Consider the following 19,754-nt stretch of genomic DNA (forward strand, 5'->3'; position numbering starts at 1 on the left):
ATTCCCAAGACTGAGTCTTAAAATGTTGAACTAACAATTTTTGAAGGAAAATAAGGTGAATATAATCTGGGCACCCAGGATTCCGACCCAGAGACAGCTTCCACTTTAAAACCAAAAATCCAAAGCCTTGGCCAGCCTTGTTGAGACTTTTGGACACAGAAAGAAATGTCTGTTGACTTTCCAGAACAAAAACTATTCATTTGGCCTTCATCCGTATGTGTGAGGCCTGCCCTTGGTAAAACTGCAAACCGGAATAATAAAATTGAAAGCAGAAATGAATGAGTCATCCTCTTTCACATGCATGCAGAGATACAAGGAGGATTGGAGCAAGCCTTCTAATTGTTTTTATTTTGTCATTTTTTTTACGTTAATACCCAGACCCTCTCCTCGAGCCGTGTTCTCCCTTGAACACGCATCTCTCTGACTTATCTTTATGTTTCTTTGCTTGCTCATTTCTACTCTCTATTCCCTCTGGAACATGTACTTCTTCAGACTCTCTCTTCCCTCATGTTGCTGTAAATAAGTTTCAATAAAAACATCCTTGCTTCACAAAAGAGAATAATAATTAAACGAAATTAATACCTCCCAAAGCTTCAGGAATTTTTCTCTGATGTTTATTCCTCATACTTCTAAGGAACTTATGAGCTAAAGAAGGAATCTCAAAAGATTATTTGAACTATTTCCCATTTCTATCCCAACTGACCTCTGTGACTGGCTTGTCACCTCTGGCCTCGTCCTGAGATTTTCCTCCAATCAGCAGCTACAGACATTGCTCTGGGACCTTTGACTTCACCTCTACATGGTTTCCCCTGGGCTAACATACCTGTCAGAAGCCAGAGGCTGTTGCGCAGCTCCTAGGGGTTTGTTACACAGGCAGGGGACATAGATTTGAGCACAGAGCTGTCTGGACCCCTTAAGCATCGCCACCCCTCAGGGACCCCAGCATGACAAAATAATGTTCTGGAGGCTTCCAGATACTGCTTGGGTGACCCTGATGGTCCCCATCACTGGCCAGAACTTTGATCCCTGTTGGCCAACGATCACCAGGAAGAGATCTTCAGGCCCCTGAGAACCGGTTGAGAGACCTGTTAAATTTGAAAAAAAAAATGAAAAAGTCAGTCACTTGACGCACTTAAAGATGCTTCATCAAGGGGACCAGAGAGAGAGAACAGAGGATAGAGTGCTTGCTTTGCATGGAGCTGACCTATGTTCAATTCCCGGCACCCCATAAATCCCCTGAGCCTCACCTGGAGTGATCCCTAAGCGCAGAGCCAGGAGAAAGCCCTGAACACCCCTGGGGGTGGCCCAAAAGCAATTTTTTAAAAATTACTTCACCAAGCACATAACCACATGTTTGGTACTAGTGCTTTTCTCCGCACACAGCTAAGACAATGCTGAGTGTGTTTGTACACATGTGTGTATCGGTGTGTGTGTGTGCACATATGTGTATGTGAGTGCATGAGTGTGTGACTATGTGTCTGTGTGTGCATGCATGCATGTTTCTGTGTGTGCGCACACATGTGTATTATGCTCATATGTACACAGTGCTCTGCAAGCCTGTGTGTGGTATCTGCATGCACATGTGTGCTTGGTGTGTGCACCACATTCGAGTGGGAGGGGACCCATTTGGGGCACAGTGTCTATCCATCCCTCATCCCACCACTGCCTGTTGCTGCCTACAGCCGCTGGGCAGCCTGGCCCCGCCTGCAGAGAGCAAGATCCCGGAGGAGAAGAAGCTCCCTGCTGCAGCCAAGGCGGGCAGAGCCAAAGGGAAAGGAAAGAAGAAAGGGAAAGGCAAGGAGGAAGCTGAGGAGGAGACAGACCCCCGCAAGATCGAGCTGCTGAATTGGGTAGGGGGAGCTCCATTTGGGGGCTGCACCGGTGGGACACACAGGGACCCATCTGCAACCAATGGAGAAGGGAGATGGGACTCATTAATTCCAGACAGAAGCAAAAGGTCCATGTCCAGAAGACTTTGGTTTGGCTGATTTGAGGGGGGGGGGGGTGGTCACATCCAAGCGTGCTGGGGGCTACTTCTGGCTCAGTACTCAGTCATGCCCACATAGTGTTTGGGGGACCCAGGACATCTAATGTGGGCTTCCTTAGGCAAAGCATGAGCTCCATTCCACTGAGCTGACTCTGAATGTTGCTCAGAATGTTCTAGAACATTCCCCCACATTCGCAACCACTCGGGCACTCCCCCTACTGGCTGTGCAGGTGAATGCTCTGGAACAAGCCATGCTGGACGCATTAGTCTTGGATCGGGTGGACTTTGTGAAGCTCCTGATTGAAAACGGGGTGAACATGCACCATTTCCTTACCATTCCGCGGCTGGAAGAGCTTTACAACACGGTGAGTGTCCCGGAGGAGGGTCGCCTCACGTGGCCATCTCCTAGGTCCATTACACGTGAGCCTGCATGCGTGCATGTGTGTGTGTGTGTGTGTGTGTGTGTGTGTGTGTGTGTGTATGGGGGGCTCAGGAATGAGCCCTGAGCAGTCACCGGGTGTGGTCCCCCTGGGCAAGCTGACATTATAGCATCTGGTTCTCATGTTTTCCCTTCCTTCCTTCCTTCCCTCCCTCCCCCCCTCCCTCCCTCCCTTCCTTCCTTTCTCTTTCTCCCTTCCCTCCTTCCTTCCTTTTTCTTCATTCCTTCTACCTTCTTTCCTTCTTTTTCCTTCTTTCCTTCCTTCCTTTCCTTCCCTCTCTCCCTCCCTTACTTTCTTCCTTTGCTATCTCCTTCCTTCCTTCCTTCCTTCCTTCCTTCCTTCCTTCCTTTTCTTTCTCTTGTCTACTTTTTCCCCTCCATTTTTTTTGCGTGCCATGGTTTAAAATACTGTCAATAACGGCTTCAGGTATACAATGCCCCAATCCTACGCCCAATGCCAACATCAACCTCTGTCCACTAATGTCACCCCCCCCCCCCCACGCACACACACACACACTCTTATCTCAGAAGTGTTATAGGAGCTTATAACTGAGGGAATCTGGTTTCCTAAGTCATTAGCAGAGCAAAATTAGTGGGGTGGGACAACAGTTCTTCAAACCCTGGGATCCCTACTTTTTAATGTAGCTTAAATAAAAAGATATAGAACCAAGTTTCCTGCAGTTCTGCTGTGTTAGAATAACAATACTCTCTCCAGGTGTACTAATACCATGTGACTTTTGAGAAGGATCATTTCCTTCCTCTAAAACCTTACATGGAAGAAATGGTCCCCAGTTGCTTGTTACAGCTGGGTTGGTGAATTTCAAATATTATACATCAGAGCTGCTTTTTGTAAAATAATCCAGTAGAAAGGATTTAGCCTATTTTTAAATTGTGGCTGATGCCTCTTTTCTGGTCTTACAAAGGAACAGGTTGAGGTACCAGAGTGATAGGACAGCAGGTGGGTATTTGCGTGGTATTCAGCTAACCTGGATTCCATCCCTGGCACCCCATTTATCACCCAAGCCCTTCCAGGAGTGCTCCCTGAGCACAGAGCCAGGAGTCATCCCTGAGCACCACCTGGTGCACTATCAGGGTTTTTTTTTTTTTGGTGTGCCCCCTCTAAAAAACCAAAAACTCACTCACTCTAGAGAGTGGGGTAGAAGTTCTCTCTGAAAGAAGTGTAAAACACCTTTCTTTTCTTTTCTTTTCTGCCCCACCCTGCAGTGACTCAGGGGAGCACACAGTGCAGGGCTGGAATCAAGCTTAGACACTGAACATTAGTGTGAAGCATTAGACAGGGTTAGTGCCTGCAAGCCATATACCTTCACCCATGCACCAACCTCTAAAGAACACCTTTAATTTTACTTTCAGAGACTGGGACCACCAAACACTCTCCATTTGCTGGTGAGGGATGTGAAAAAGGTCAGTCTTTTGTTCTGTAACCGTTACCTCTGGGTAACGGTTATTTTAACATTTAACATTTATTTATGTATTTAGTTGTTGTTGTTTTTTGCTCTCTTGGGTCATACCCGGTGATGCTCGGGGCTCAGTCCTGGCTCTGCACTCCTGGCAGTGCTCAGGAGATCAAATGGGATGACAGGATAGAACCCGGTCGACTGCATGCAAGCAAACACCCGCCCCACTGTTCTGTCACTCTGACCCCCACCTCTGGGTACCTTTCAATAACCTTTTTGTTTGTTTGCTTTGAGGCTACACCCAGCAGTGCTCAGGGCTTACTCCTGACTGCTCTCGGCCTGATTCCTGCCAGGGCTAAGGGAACTGTATTGGGTTCTGGGGATCAAACCCAGAGCCTTCTTCCCAGAAACTTGTACCCCACTGGTCTCCCTCCCTCCCGAGGCTGTTCCACAGTGCGTAAACTATGCCCCTCCCCTTGGTTCCTTGCTCCCCACAATCTCTGATCCTTCCTAGAATGCCCCCTTTTCCCAGGAATCTTTTTCGATGCCCCAGAGGAGCTGGGCATGCTGTTGGGAGTCTTGCACTATTGCCTGGGGAATAGGTGGTCCCCCAAGAGCAGAGCTGATATCTCAGCTCTATGCTTGAACCCCCCCACAGTCTCCACAGGGGCTGAGCATATACCTTTGGGGGACGTGGCCATTCCCAAAGCAAGGAGAAGACATCTGACTGGTGGGATCACCACCAGAGGGACCCCAGTGACTAGTGACATTCAGAAAGCCATCAATGGTGCAGGGATGTGGGGCTGAGTCAGCTGCTCTGGGGCGAGATACGCACCCACATGCACACACACATGCATGAAATGTACACACGCACATGTGCATATACATGTGTGCGCATACAGGCGTAGACATACTGCCTTTCTCTCTACCACCCGCTGACTGTTCACCCTCTCCCAATCACACCACATAGCTAGTGGTGGTTAAGAAGGTCTTATTGGAACCAGGAGGAAGTGGGGAGATACAATGCTCACATGCAGAGAGTTCATTAGAAACTGTCTCTGCTGGGCTGGACCGCTAGAGGTGGGTGGACCAAATCTTATGCATAGGAGGAGGCAAAAGGCTGAACCCATCAAAGTTCAGAATATTATCGAGCAATGAGATATTAATAATAATTTTTAAATGCACTTCTGGGGGCCAGAGACATAGTCCAGTGGGAAGAATACGTGCCTTGCACGCGGCTGACCTATGTTCAATCCCCAGCATCCCATAAGGTCACTTGAGCACTGCCAGGAGTGATCCCTGAATGCACAGCCAGGAACAAACCCTGAGCACCACCAGTTGTGGCCCCCAAACCAAAAAATAAAAAAGATCACACTTCCCTTTCTACCCTCGCTAATGTCTCCATCCTGGGGGTTGCTCCATTATGTTCTCATGCTGTGCCCCGCAGAGTCCCACGTCTCTTCTGTAGGAAATCCTCCTGTAACCCCCCAACTGGCTTCTCCTGAGCAAGCAGCTATCATGGAACCTTTCAGATCAACCAAATCTGCCCTTGGAGAGGAAGTGCAACCTTGCCTTCCATCCATGCATGCATGTTCCAGGGCTCTTGCTCCTCACCCTGGGAATGTGTATCCCGTTGTCCACAGCCTGGCTTTGCCTGTCCCCCACTTCCCCCACCCTCGCCTCAATCCACGGTTACAAACGGGACATCTGTACATGTTCTGCCCATGACATTCCTGCCCACAGCTCCCTGGGGGTCCAGGGATGACCCAGAGCTTTGCAGCCACACCTGAGACCAATTTCCTGTTTTCCAGGGCAACCTGCCCCCCGATTACCACATCAGTCTTATCGACATCGGGCTGGTCCTGGAGTACCTCATGGGTGGGGCCTACCGCTGCCGTTACACGCGAAAGAGCTTCCGGACCCTCTACAACAACCTGTTTGGCCCCAAGAGGGTAGAGCCGAGAGCATGCAGGGGTGGGGTGGTGCCTGCCGGGCCCTGGGTTGCTCCAATCCTTCTCCAGTGGCCCCTGTTCAAAACCAAACTCATTCCCCTGCAATACACCTTCTCATGGCCTAGTGGCCGCTCCCCACTGTCCACTGTCCAGCCCAGCCCAGCGCCTCTGCGTGTCTTCTCGTACCCTTGCTGCCCAGCTCCTTGCCCTCACCAATCTGCCCTGCCCCTACCCTAACCTTCCATGAAGAAGCACCATCAAGTTTGTGATCACAGCAGCCAGGATGGTCTGACAGCTGCTCTCTAGGTCCTGCAAGAACCCAAACCTGCCCCCAAACCAGACAGGACCCCTGATCTCACTGTGGCTTTCCCGACAAAACCCAAAGCTTCCCACAAGACCATGTCCGCTCTGTCCAGAGCCCCCCCTTCCTGGTTCTCCCCCTGAGTGCCCCCGGAGTGACGGTTGTGCCTGCTGATTTTTCCTGCTCCATAAGCTTAGGCTTCTGTCCATAGTGCTTCCTAGCCACAAATATGGCCCTTCCCAAGTCCTGCGTTCCTGCAAATTGCCAGGCCCCTCTCACCACGGTAATGTGTCAGCAAGACCCCTCAGCTCTGAGTAACTTGATTGTTTTCTTGCCTTGTGCAGCCAAAGGCTCTCAAACTTCTGGGAATGGAAGTAAGTAGGGTTTGTGTTCCACTGCTTTGTGATCTCTTGGTCAGATATATGCAGCTTTCTGTTTGTTTTGGTGAAGCATAAAATCATACCATTTTCACGGGGAAGTTTGTTTTCCATGAAACACAGTTGACAGAGATTGCTACATTGCTGGGCTAGAGTCCTGCATTATTCATATTCAACTTTGCAGACTCCCCCCCCTTTTTATATTCTTTGTCATGCTTCTGTATCTACTGGGCGAGGGTTTGGTTGAACTCATCTGTAAAATAACTCAATCCCCGGCCTATTTTTTTATGGACATATTTTTTGCCATCTCTTTGATAACTTTTGTTATAAGAATCCTTTGAAACTTTTTATTTTCTAATGTCTACTTTGATGAGACATTTACATTTTCTTGTAAGACAAATATTTTTTTTTTGTTTGTTTGTTTTTGGGTCATTTGGGCTGGAGCGATAGCACAGCGGTAGGGCGTTTGCCTTGCACGCAGCCAACATGGCCAACCCGAGTTCGATTCCTCCGCCCCTCTCGGAGAGCCCGACAAGCTACCGAGAATATCTCGCCCGCACGGCAGAGCCTGGCAAGCTCCCCATGACGTATTCGATATGCCAAACACAGTAACAACAAAGTCTCCAATGGAGACGTTACTGGGCCCGCTCGAGCAAATCGATGATCAACGGGAGGGCCTTTACTTACTTACTTACTTACTTACTTGTTTTTGGGTCATCCGGCAATGCTTGGGGATTACTCCTGGCTCTGCACTTAGGAACTACTCTTGGCAGTGCTTGGGGGACCATATGGGGTGTCAGGGATAGAACCCAGGTTGGCCACATGCAAGGCAAACACCTTACCTACTGTACTATCACTCCAGTCCCTAAAACAGTTTACTGCATTTAAAAATTTCAAGTGTATGGTATAAATTTCTGCTTATTTAAATTTTATAAATTAATATTTTCATTTGAGGGATAGAGTGGGGTCACACCAGCACTGCTTAGGAGCCACTTCTGATCCATGCTCAAGAATCACTCCTGGCTGTGTGGAGACCCATATGTGTGCCAGGGATCAATCTGGAGTGGGCAAGGCTAGTGTCCTACTTCTGATATGATCTCTCCAATCCTAATATTCTCATTTTTCAGCTAGCTCAATTCCTTTGTGCCATTTCTTCTTCCAATTAAAAAAATATATATTCTTTTTGGTCTACCCAAACTTTCCCACATAATTTGTTTAGAATTTTTTTTTGCTTTATCAGGCCACTATCCCCCCCCCCCCCGTTTCCTGTTTCACTAATATCTGTTTTTATAAATTTTATTCCTTCCTTTCATATACTCTACGGAAAACTACTTTATAGTTTTGATTGGATTTGAAAGGCAAGGTCATTCATTTTTAATCCTAAGTCAAATCTTTCTTGCCATTTATTTATAAATATTTTAACATTTTCTAGTTATCTGTAAAGAGTTATTTAGAGATGCTTTTCTAATTTCCCACAAATGACAACAAAGCACAAAAATCATTTGTTACCCTACAACTGTTGATTTCTGACGTTATTCCTTGAACTAAAACTACATGATATCTGAGGTCTGAAATGTGTCGCCACAGAAAATCTCAAAAAGAACCGGGATTTAATGCTTGGGTGGTTTTTGTTAATGATCTATGTGTGCTGGGCATTCTTGGTATGTTGGGTACAATCTTATACTTATCTATGAAACCTGGTAATTGTGTGACTCAATTAACTTCCATATTTACTAATTTTCTTCAAGTTGAGTTCTGAGTTTTGAGAGACTTTTTCTGGTTGTAAATGTTTAATAGATTGTTTAATAGATTCCTTCTCTTTTTCTTAATGATCCCTGGCCACTCTTTACATTTTACGGAAATGTCACTTCTTGCTGGGATATTATCTTTCTAGCCATCTTGATATTATTTTAAGACAGTCTGAATGCCAGGAACATTTTAATAATGTCCTATTGTTGCAGGTAAGCTTGACATGGCTTATTGTCACAATGTTTTCTTAGTCATTTATCGTACTTTGTTTGGGCGTTTTGTTTTGTTTTGGAGGCTACACCAAGCAGTGCTCTGGGATCACTCGTCGTGGGGTTCAGGGGACCAGATGGAGATTAAACTCAGTTTTGCTGCCTACAAGGCAAACATCCTCTCCTATGGATTCTTATTTTATTTAATGTACCCTTGAACAGAAAGCTGTGTTTATTTTTTAAATCTCTATAATGTTCATTTAAAATACTTTAGACCAAATGTCCCTCAATTACTAATGTTGGAGAGATTTGCCTTGCATGTGGTTTAGACATTTGCCTTCATGTGGCCAATCCATGTTCAAGCCCCAGCACCCCATATGGTCTTCCAAAAAAAAAAAAAAACTAGAACATGAGAGTGAACACATTTCAACCCAGGCAGGATATGCTAGTTTCAGGAGACACATGGTTAATGAGTGATGATGTAAGAATCGAACAGTCATGAACTCTGAGCAGTGTTAGGCATCAAGAGCTGGGTTTCTGCCACTCTAGCTGTGGCACATGGGCAAGTATTTCACATTTCTGCCACAACTTGCCCTTTCGAGGCAATAAAAAGAACAACCAGATTCTCTGAGTGCCAGCAAGAATCATGCCCTGAGGTCAGCCCTGGCACTGCATGCCCTGACCCCAGCACCTACACATACAGTGTGGGTGGTCCCTGAGAACTGCTGATTGGTCAAGCATTGACCCCACATAAGTGTGGAGGTGTCCCTGGGACCCCCTGGACACTGGTTGGGAGGCCAGCAATAGTAATAACAAAGAGTGAAAGTAGGCGATTGAGGGTTGGAAAGATAATTCAGTGGCTAAAGCACTTGCCTTGCAAAAGGCAGATCTTAGTTTGGTCCCCAGAACTGCTTATGCCCCCCCAAGCACAACCAGGTGTGATCCCTGAGAATAGAGCCAGAAATTAGCCCTAGGCGTAACTGAACATGACCCTGCAAATAACAAACACTGAAAAACTATTTTTTAAAAAGAAGCCAGTTCATGGGAATGCAGCTTGCAAGGTCTCAAATATCCATTTCTAGATGCAGCGATGAGTGAGGTGTAGGTCTGGACTAGTCTAATCCCTCCCATTTCCACACTTGTGTGTTACCCCCAAATTCCTGGTGGTTATCTCTCTTTGGAACTTGTCCCATTTTTATTTTTATTTGTAGGAGGGGTGTTAGGAAACTCCCTAGGGCCTCTCCCAGAGATACTCAATGAACTGGTTGGATGGTTCTATGCAAGGGCGCCCAAGGATGCAGCACTGCTCTAGCTCTGTGGTATAGGGGATGATTGGGGTCACCCTAGATATGCCTGCAGAACCACACCCAGCAGTGCTCGGGTCTCTAGGGTAGTACCTAGTGATATTTGAGGGCTCCTCACACTATGTCTGGCAGTGCTCAGGAGGCTGTGTGGTGCTGGGACTGAGCATAGGGAGGGTACATGCAGCCCTGTCGTTACCTTTCAGCCTCCTGGCCCCTGGACCATTTTCAGAGCTTCCCTTCTTATCCTAGGAAATTGGGAGTGTTGAACTTCCATTTGTTTCACGTGCATTAAAGGTCAAAGCAGATTCAGAATGCAACATCTGCTTCCTTCAAGCCCAAGATATTCATTGTTTTCCATCCCTTTTCCACTTTTCCTGGTAATCTCAGACTCAGCTGTGTCTGACGAGGCGTCTTGATAGCTGGCTGCGTGGGAAGAATTCCCCGGAGGAAATGTCTGTGGAAATGGCTCTCTGCCACGAGGCTATTTGTATTTGAAGGGGATTTTATTTGAATTTATCAAGCTTCTCCCCCATTTAAAAGTTCTGCGGGGCGAGTGGGAAGAATGACCAACTCAGGATTGTAGGTTCTTCAAACCACAATAAATCTTTTCCATTTGCTTGGTTTTAGATGGGGTGCCTTTCATAATAGAGACATGCATCTTTGCAAAAAGAAGTCACATACTGAGTAGAAAAGGAAGCCTGTTCAGGCAAAATAGAAGCATTTATTAGGGAGGCGATTTTAGGACTGAAGCCCAGTAGACACAGACTCAACATGCTCTTGAATATTGTGTTACAAGTTCACATCCTCATAGGCAGCTGGTCCCCTGGCAGGGCTGTTATGCAAATTAGGTGAAGCCAGTCAAGTCGTGATTGGCTCTTGGCCAGCAAAATGCAAGGTAGGTGAAAGGTTAGCCCAACCATGATTGGTGTGGTGATATGCAAATGAAGTATCAAGTGGTAATTGGTTACAGTTTCAGCCAATCACAGGGGTTCTCTTTGGGTTAGGAAGTGGGCTCTGCCTCATTTCCTCCCCAGAGGTGGACCATCCTGGCGGTCCCGAAACGTTTCCGTTTCCATCTGCTCAGATGGAGACGTTTTTCTTGGGCCAGAGCAATAGTACAGTGGGTAGGGCATTTTCCTTGTATGTGTCTGACCCGTGTCCGATCCTCAGCATTCCATATGGTCCCCCCAGCACTGCTAGGAGTAATTCCTGAGTGTAGAGCCAGGAGTAACCCTGAGCATCACAGGGTGTGACCCAAAAAGTCAAGAATAATAATAAATAAAAGTGTTTTTCTTCCGGGAGTTGTGAATGGGCCTTTTTGCACATTGAGGGCAGAATCATCAACGGGTGATTGTCTCCCCCTCAGGATGATGAGCCTCCTGCCAAAGGGAAGAAGAAGAAAAAGAAGAAGAAGGAGGAGGAGGTGGACATCGACGTGGATGACCCTGCAGTGAGCCGCTTCCAGTTCCCCTTCCACGAGCTGATGGTGTGGGCTGTGCTGATGAAGCGCCAGCGCATGGCGGTCTTCCTGTGGCAGCGTGGTGAGGAAAGCCTGGCCAAGGCCCTGGTGGCCTGCAAGCTCTACAAGGCCATGGCCCATGAATCCTCGGAGAGCGAGCTGGTGGACGATATCTCCCAGGATCTGGACAACAACTCCAAGTTTGTGTCCTTGGGGAACTAAGAAGCAGGAGAAATGATTTGCTGGCATTGGGGGGAAGGAGGAATGTTTCTCACTGAAACGCAGCTGAGTTAGCTGCATGTTCACCCATCAGCCTAGTCCATGTGCCTTGGGTCTTGGGGAGATTCTGGATCGCTATTATATTTCTAGTTTCCTAATTTGGTTTCCTAATCCAGCTGTTTCTAATCCAGCTTCTCATCTAGATTTTCCCTTCCTTCCTTCCTTCCTTCCTTCCTTCCTTCCTTCCTTCCTTCCTTCCTCCCTCCCTCCCTCCCTCCCTCCTCCCCTCTCCTCTCTCCCTCCCTTTCCTCTCTCTCTCTCTCTCTCTCTCTCTCTCTCTCTCTCTCTCTCTCTCTGTCACACCCAGCAATGACCAGGGGTTCTCCTCACTCTGCACTCAGGAATCACTCCTGGCAGTGCTCAAGGGACCTTATGTGGTTCCAGAGATCAAACCTGAGTCAGCCACATGCTAGGCAAACACCTTACCCACCGTACTATCTCTCTGACCCCAAATCTATAAGTATTATTTTGTTTTGTTTTGGGCCACAGCCAGCAGTGCTTAGGGTTAACTCCTGGCTGTGTATTCAGGGATCACTCCTGGTGAGCTCAGAGTGCCAGGGATGGAACCTGGGTGGGCTGTGTGCAAGGCAAGTGCCCTCCCTGCTGTCCTAGCACTCCTGCTCCTCTATAATTATTGTAAGTCATCCTTTTCATTTCTGCTCTAATAATCCCCAAACTCATTTCCTATTTCCGCCAGTCTGCAGTGATGCAGATGTTGAAAACCATGGCCTGGGAAGCTTCCTGCTTGCAAAGACCTGGGAATCAAGGCTTCTGGGTCCCTTGGCTCCGTCCTCCGTCCTCTTACCATGGACTCAGCTCACTCACAGAGAACTGTGGCCTCACCTCCACTTCCTTTTCCTTTCCCCCAGGGACTTCGGGCAGCTGGCCGTGGAACTGTTGGACCAGTCCTATAAGCATGATGAGCAGATCGCCATGAAGCTATTAACCTACGAACTGAAAAACTGGAGCAACTCCACCTGCCTCAAGCTGGCCGTGGCCGCCAAGCACCGGGACTTCATTGCACACACGTGCAGCCAGATGCTGCTCACAGACATGTGGATGGGGAGGCTGAGAATGCGGAAGAACCCGGGCTTAAAGGTCCGTGGGCAGTCACTGCTTGATTGGTACCTCTCGACTTTGGATTCAAACAGGGTGACTGTTCCTTTCTCTGGGACCCTGGAGGCCACAGCAGGGTTATTACTTGGTCTCATGTTAACATTGTGTCTCAGGTAATAGGAAAGCTGGAGGAGGAAGAGGGAGCTGTGGGGACCCCTCACATGGACCAGTTTAATTCCAAGTATCTGGTTCCAGAGCAATAGTACAGTGGGTAGGGCATTTGCCTTGCTGGTGGCTGATGGGGTTCAATTCCTGGCATCCATATGGTCCCTTGAGCACTGCCAGGAATAATTCCTGAGTGTAGAACCAGGAGTAAACTCTGAGCATTGCCAGGTGTGACCCAAAAATCCAGAAAAACTTTTTCCCAAATGTCCTCTGGGTCCAGTTTGTGGTGCTCCCAATTATAATAATTACATCAAAGATCATTAAGCACAGATGACTGGTTTCTGGAACAGATATAATAATGATGACCAAGTATGAAATATTGGGAGAAGCACCTGACCATGGCAGCGACATGAAAGGAGCGTGTGCTAGTGGAAAGATGCCTAGCTGACCTGCTCTATGCAGGGTGTGTACAAACCTTCAGCTTGTGAAAATTGCAGTCCCTGGCCTGAGCAAGAAAGGGAGCAGGAATACAGACGCGCGTGTCAGAGTCAGAGTTCCGTCGAGCGTTCAGTCTATCTGCCAAAGCTCTTACCTGTGTGTGTGTCCATCGAATGACCCAGAGTCATTTGCTGTGTGTTGTTAACTATGTGTAATTTGGGTGATTTACTGGCAGTCCTTCCCTATGAGCCCATCTGCCTTTTGTTCTCTACCTTTGTATTTCAGTCAATTCCAGACTGTCTACTCAGTATCATTTTTTATTTGTTTTGTTTTGGGGGGGTCAGACTCAGGGCTTACTCCAGATTCTGTGCCCAGAGATACTCCTAATGGAGTTTGGGAGACTATCGGGGGTGCCAGGAATCGAACCAGGGTTAGTGGCTTGCAGGAAAAGCCCTTTACTCGCTGCGCTATCTCTATGGCCCCTGTATTACTGTCTTTTATTTTACTTTTTAAATTAAATAATGCAGTACACTGATGCTTTCTTTCTTATCACTGTGAGATACGGTTACAAAGTTGTTCATGACTGGGTTTCAGTCATATAATGTTCCGACATCCATCCCTTCACCAGTGCACATTTCCCACCACCAATGTTCCCAGTTTCCTTCCTACCCCCTCACCACCTGCCTCTATTGCAGGCACTTTTATTCTCTCTCTCTGTCTCTGTCTCTATTTCTCTCTCTCCCTACCTCTCTCTCTGTCTCTCTGTCTCTGTCTCTCTGTCTCTCTGTCTCTCTGTCTCTCTCTCTCTCTCTCTCTCTCTTTCTCGGGTATTATGGTTTGCAATATGGATACTGAAAGAACCGAGTGTTGAAAGTAGGTAAAGGGATATCATATATAACATGATAATCTTTCAGGGGCCCAGGCCTCACCCTGGAGCTGTGGACATAACAATTCCATGCTTGGGGCCTACTAGGGCTACCCCAGTGGTGCTGGGGGCAAGTTGGAGACACTGCCTTTGGGGTCTGCCCTCGCGGCCCTCAGTGCTCGGACTTGGCACTGTGATCTGCTCATACCTGGGGGTGCTGAGAGATATCAGGGCCACATCTGGCAGTACTTGGTGCCCTTAGGGTGACACCCAGTGGTTTTGGGGGAGGGGAACTTACGGTGTTGGAACTTGAACTAAGTATATGTTCACACAAAGCAAAGGCCCCTGCTCCCCGAGTGCGCCTGTCCCAAGGAGTCTGCTTTCTACTATGCCTCTTGCTAGGCATTGAAAGCCTTTGCTAGTGGTTTGGACAGTGCTTGCTGCCTGAAATTCTTTCAAAGAAACATTGTGAAGGGGACACGGAGTGTCCAAGCAGAGAAAGAGATGTTCCAGGGCTGAGAGATTAGTGATTCATGGGTGTGGAGCTGAGTTGGGAGAACTGTGGAGAGCTGACATCTAATCTCTGTTTCTTCCCCTTCCTAGGTGATCCTGGGGATCCTTCTTCCCCCCACCATCTTGTTTTTGGAATTCCGCACCTCTGATGACTTCTCATACCAAACAGCCAAGGAAAACGAAGATGGCAAAGACAAAGAAGAGAATGTGGTCAGTGGCCTCACAGATCACAATTTACAACCCTGTGAAGGCTGCAAAGGAGGACCAGAGACAGTACCGGGGTGTAGGGGGTTGCCTGACATGCAGCCTACCCCAGTTCCAATTCCCACACACCATGAGGGGTCACCCCTGAACAGAGCCAGGAGTTGCCTCTGAGCACTGCTAGTGTGTGTGTGTGTGTGGGGGGGGGTGAGGGCTGGGGAGGGGCGTCCATGTCCTCTCTCTGCCTCCAGCATTTCTCTTCCAGGAGTACAGAGCCATCTAGTCATGTGGGAACCCTTCCAAATCTTTGTTTCAAAGTCTTCACATTGCCTGTCTGGTTAAGATGTTGCAAGGGCTAGGGGTAGTGAGGATGGTGGCCACTATGTCCCACTTCCCACTTCCCAGGCGTCCTGTTTTCCAGGATGCAAATGCAGATGCTGGCTCCAGAAAGGGGGATGAAGAGAATGAGCACAAGAAGCGGAAGAGCATTCCCATCGGAACAAAGATATGTGAATTCTACAACGCGCCCATTGTCAAGTTCTGGTTCTACACTGTGAGTCCAGCCTCCTCCAGAGGTTCCGCCACTTGGCAAGAATGTAGCAAAGTGTCTAAACATCCATTGAAGTTGCCTGGATTAGTGAAAATGAATGGAAATGGATTTTGCTCTCCAGCTGATAATGGGGCCTAGATACACCATGGTTGTTTATTCAGCAGTGTGAGGAGAGGGCTGGAGAGATGGTTCAAGGGATGAATGCAGCTTTGCCTGAGAAAGGCCTGGGCACCATTGCTGGCACTGCCAAAAATCAAAACTATAAGGGAGTTAGGGTTGTCCTGGCCACGTACACCTCTCCCCCTACATCTCTCCCCTACACCTCTCCCCCCATATGCCTCTCCCCCATACGCCTCTCCCCAATATGCCTCTCCCCCATACACTTCTCTCCCATATGCCTTTTCCCCTTAATGCCTCTCCCTAATATGCCTTTTCCTGTGCCCTTTTCTTCCTTCTCACACAGAGACCCTGTTGTGGTCACAGCCTGTAAGAGGCACATCCAAGTGGATTGAGGAGGGCAATCAGGGTGGCTCGATGTGCCTGGACAGACAGCAGTAGGTCCTGCCTCTCACCCGACATCCACCACTAATGGAAAGATCCAAGACTAGAGGAATCAATGACGTTTCCCAAGGAAACCAGTGAAAACTTCCCTGCCTGTAGTAGCTATCCCTGATAGTGACAGGAGTTTGTTTTTTTTGAGTCACACGAGTGTAGTCCGGGGCTACTCCCAGCTCTGTGCCTGGAACCCAACCTCCTCCACACAAAGCATATGAATTCAGCCTGTGACGTTTCTCTGTGGGTGCAAGAGCAACAACAGACATCTTCCTGTAGGAGTAGAAATGCCAGGCATGGGAAGACGATGCCAATGGCTAAAGCACAGGCTCTGCATATAAGAGTCCCGGGGTCCGTCCCTGGAACCACGTGGTTCTCCCAGCACTACTGGGAGATTCAAGACGAGATGCCAGTGCCCTGCTGGTGTTTGCCAAAGCATGCAAACCTCCAGCCTATCTCCAAGCTTGTTGTCCATGCTGGGAAGGTCAGCAGGAGCATCCCTGCCAATGGTGACCCGCTGGATGCCAATGCTGATGCCCACCTGGAAATGGGCACTGGGCTTCGGGGCTGCATCTGCTGGGAAGTCCAGTTGCAGGTGTGTGGCATCTCCCCGGATGCCGATGACTCTTTCCCTACTCCAGATCTCCTACCTGGCCTACCTGCTGCTCTTCAACTATGTCATTCTGGTGCGGATGGATCGCTGGCCCTGTCCACAGGAGTGGATCGTCATTGCCTATATCCTGAGCCTGGCCTTAGAGAAAGTTCGAGAGGTATTTGCCCCCAAAGCTTCTCCCAGCTCTCCTAATCACTGACTTCAATTCAGATGCAGCGTTGGGGGGGAGGGTGGGGGGAGCAGAAGGGGAGGGTTAGTGCGGGAGAGGTATGTGCCCTGTACTTATGGCTGGGTCTGGAAAAAGGACAAAATCAAGTTCCCCTGTTGACTCCCCTCTCAGTGACAAGGGAATATTGGCCTAACCATTTTCCTGGCCCAATTCCGTCATCTCTACGGAGTGGGAGGAGGGTGTAGGGCCCCATCTGTGGGGACCACACGGGTTGCTCTCTGCTCTGGAGTGTTTCTCTTCAACTAAATTCTGGGACCAGGCTAACAGGCACATGACCAGAGACTTGGGAAGAAAATCAAAAGGCTGCTGCTTTGATTGGAGCCAACGGGACGTGATTTCGGAGGCATTTCCTGAGCATTTGGGAAATGCTGGCTCTAGGAGTAGGGAGGATTCTGTGGCATTTCCCTTTCTAGATAGCTCTCTCAGCAGGAAAGGGGACCTGGTGGCCTGGAATATTCCAGCCGGCCTCAACCTCCCAAGCCCCTGGTGCTCATGGTTGGTGATGCTCAGGAATTTACTTGCAGGTCCTCATGTCAGAACCAGGCAAACTCAGCCAGAAAATCAAAGTCTGGCTGCAGGAATACTGGAACATCACAGATCTTGTGGCCATCTCTACATTCCTGGTCGGCGTGGTCCTTCGCCTGCAGCAGCAGCCGTACATGGGCTATGGCCGGGTGATCTATTGTGTGGACATCATCTTCTGGTACATCCGAGTCCTGGATATCTTTGGGGTCAATAAGTACCTAGGGCCCTACGTCATGATGATCGGAAAGATGGTGAGCACTGAGCCCCAGAGTAACTCACAGCCACGGGTAGGGGGCGGAGCAAACCACGGGCATGGATGCCATGCAATTTCCTGTAATCTTTGCATTGGGGTCTCCCTTTGCATTGGGACCCTCACCAGAGAAACAGCCTTTGCTAGGAGACACATGGTCCTTCTGGATATTGGTGACTTCAGAAAGGCCAGTGGATACTCCCTAACAGTCAGGAGCTACAGAAGACAACAGAACCTTGGAGATTCCCCCACAAGCCTGAGCCTGGGCAGACACTGACAATTTGTGTAATTAGAAAAGAGACGAAGCCATGGTAACATTTGCTGGGAAACAGGCCATTGACTAAAACTGAAATCAAACTGTTCCTCTTCTTTCCACCCCTGAAGGTAGCCACAGCTTTGGAGAGGTTCCAGAGGAAGGGAATCCACAGCAGTGGAGAATAACTCTTCAGAGGGCAGAGAGGTGTAAGAAAAGGGTTGGCTGATCCCAGTGAGCCCTTCCCAGTGCTCCCCCTGGGGCATTCAGACTCGGGAATCAAACCAGCTCAGGGCTGGAGAGCAAGAGCTGAGGGTAGGGATTGAACCCTGGTTCGAATCCTAGCACTGCGTAGGGTTTCCTGAGCATGGCCAGTCCTAGCTTCTGAGCAGAGGCGTCAGAGCAGCTCAGCGTTCACTGCGTCCACACAGCCTTCATACAAGGAATGATTCTATCAGGAGTGATGACCTATGATGTGTCAGTCAGCTAGTTCCTGTCTTAGAAATCTCCTTTACCCCATCATTTTCCTTGAATTTTCCATCTTTTGGGGCTGGAGCGATAGCACAGCGTGGAGGGCGTTTACCTTGCATGCGGCCGACCCGGGTTTGATTCCCAGCATCCCGCGTGGTCCCCTGAGCACTGCCAGGGGTAATTCCTGAGTGCAAAGCCAGGAGTAACCCCTGAGCATTGCTGAGTGTGACCCACAAAAAAATTTCCATCTTTTGCCCATAATTCTTCCCTTCCTCCGTGGGCAGTTGCAGCCACTGAAGGATTATTTTTTAAGGGCCATGGTAGAAGAAAAGCAAGAAGGATGGAGAGTGGAATGGAGAGTGGATGATGAAGATAGGAACATTCTAGAACACAATCTATGCATTGGGTGGGACAGAAAAACTAAGAGCACACAGATGGGATGGAGAGAAGGGGCAAGCACTCTTCACCCTAGTTAAACACTCAATGATGGGTTTGGGGAGGAAGACAGGACAGTGAGCCAGATGGAGTTGGCCGACCACACCTCGCTTTCTCTCTGCTCAGATGATCGACATGCTGTACTTTGTGGTCATCATGCTGGTGGTGCTGATGAGTTTTGGGGTGGCCCGGCAGGCCATTCTGCACCCCGATGAGGAGCCCTCCTGGAAGCTGGCTCGGAACATATTCTACATGCCGTACTGGATGATCTATGGGGAGGTGTTTGCCGATCAGCTAGACCGTAAGACTAGAATTCATAGTAAGATTCTCTTCCCTACCGCCGAGCCCGGCGGCCAGTTCCTGGGGCTGGAAGAGTGGGCGTTCATTTGGAAGTAAAAAATATTTTTCATTCAGCATAGGCATACAGTTCACTGCTGGCAACATCCGTGGGACGTTCCTGACGTCCTAGGGAATGTCGGTTTTTGAGACACATCATATCTTCTCTGAAATCCACTTGTTGGAATACTGAGGCCCTTTAGCTGAGCCCGGCAGGCAGCCAATCAGGCGAACCTAGCACTAGTGCCAATTTCCTCATTTCCTTCAACTCAGATCCTTTTCCATGCCAAGACAGAGCTGGTAGAGTTATTCCAGGAGAATGAAATGATGGGGAACCATAGCACCCCTAGTCCCATTCACATTTTCTATGGCAATATCATTTTGCCTTTGCAACTGGGGTGTTCTTTTTATTTCCCCCCAGTACTGACAATCATCTGGATCAGTGAAGGGAAGGTGTCACCAGCCTGCACGTACAGTGTTAGCTTGATAAACCAGACTATAAGAATCAGAAGTGGTTCCAGGTGGTTAGTAACTTAGATAAACAAACATATATACTGAATGTTAATGTATTAATGTAGGTTTTTTGATTCTTGGCCTGATTAATTCAGCATAATTTTGTATGTGTTTGTGCATGGGCGATCTTGGTAGAGGTATGAAGGGGATGGTAACCTTGGTCAACCCTATGGTTAAATTGGTCCTTTGCTAGCTGGTTCATGTTCATTTTTGTGTATTTTTTAACTGTGAGTGTTTGTTACCACTTCTGACACACGGTGGAGAAATATACAAAATATATGTATTTACTGGATTTTAATAACGTATGTAATTGTGTCT

General features: G+C 48.4%; 1 protein-coding gene across 1 annotated transcript in view; it reads left to right on the plus strand.

The window, feature by feature from the left end:
- TRPM1 (transient receptor potential cation channel subfamily M member 1) overlaps window positions 1–19,754 on the plus strand; it is a 66,511-nt gene that overhangs the window by 26,188 nt on the left and 20,569 nt on the right. The window contains exons 11-22 of the mRNA XM_056124712.1: window positions 1,683–1,850; window positions 2,218–2,352; window positions 3,798–3,848; window positions 5,653–5,793; window positions 6,439–6,468; window positions 11,100–11,392; window positions 12,341–12,569; window positions 14,599–14,718; window positions 15,131–15,262; window positions 16,453–16,581; window positions 17,178–17,429; window positions 18,714–18,906. Of these exons, the coding sequence (XP_055980687.1) occupies window positions 1,683–1,850; window positions 2,218–2,352; window positions 3,798–3,848; window positions 5,653–5,793; window positions 6,439–6,468; window positions 11,100–11,392; window positions 12,341–12,569; window positions 14,599–14,718; window positions 15,131–15,262; window positions 16,453–16,581; window positions 17,178–17,429; window positions 18,714–18,906 (1,873 nt within the window). The remainder of the gene's footprint in view (window positions 1–1,682; window positions 1,851–2,217; window positions 2,353–3,797; window positions 3,849–5,652; window positions 5,794–6,438; window positions 6,469–11,099; window positions 11,393–12,340; window positions 12,570–14,598; window positions 14,719–15,130; window positions 15,263–16,452; window positions 16,582–17,177; window positions 17,430–18,713; window positions 18,907–19,754) is intronic.

The sequence above is a fragment of the Sorex fumeus genome, unplaced genomic scaffold, assembly GCF_029834395.1.
Source record: "Sorex fumeus unplaced genomic scaffold, SorFum_2.1 ptg000051l, whole genome shotgun sequence".
Classification (NCBI taxonomy): Eukaryota; Metazoa; Chordata; class Mammalia; order Eulipotyphla; family Soricidae; genus Sorex; species Sorex fumeus.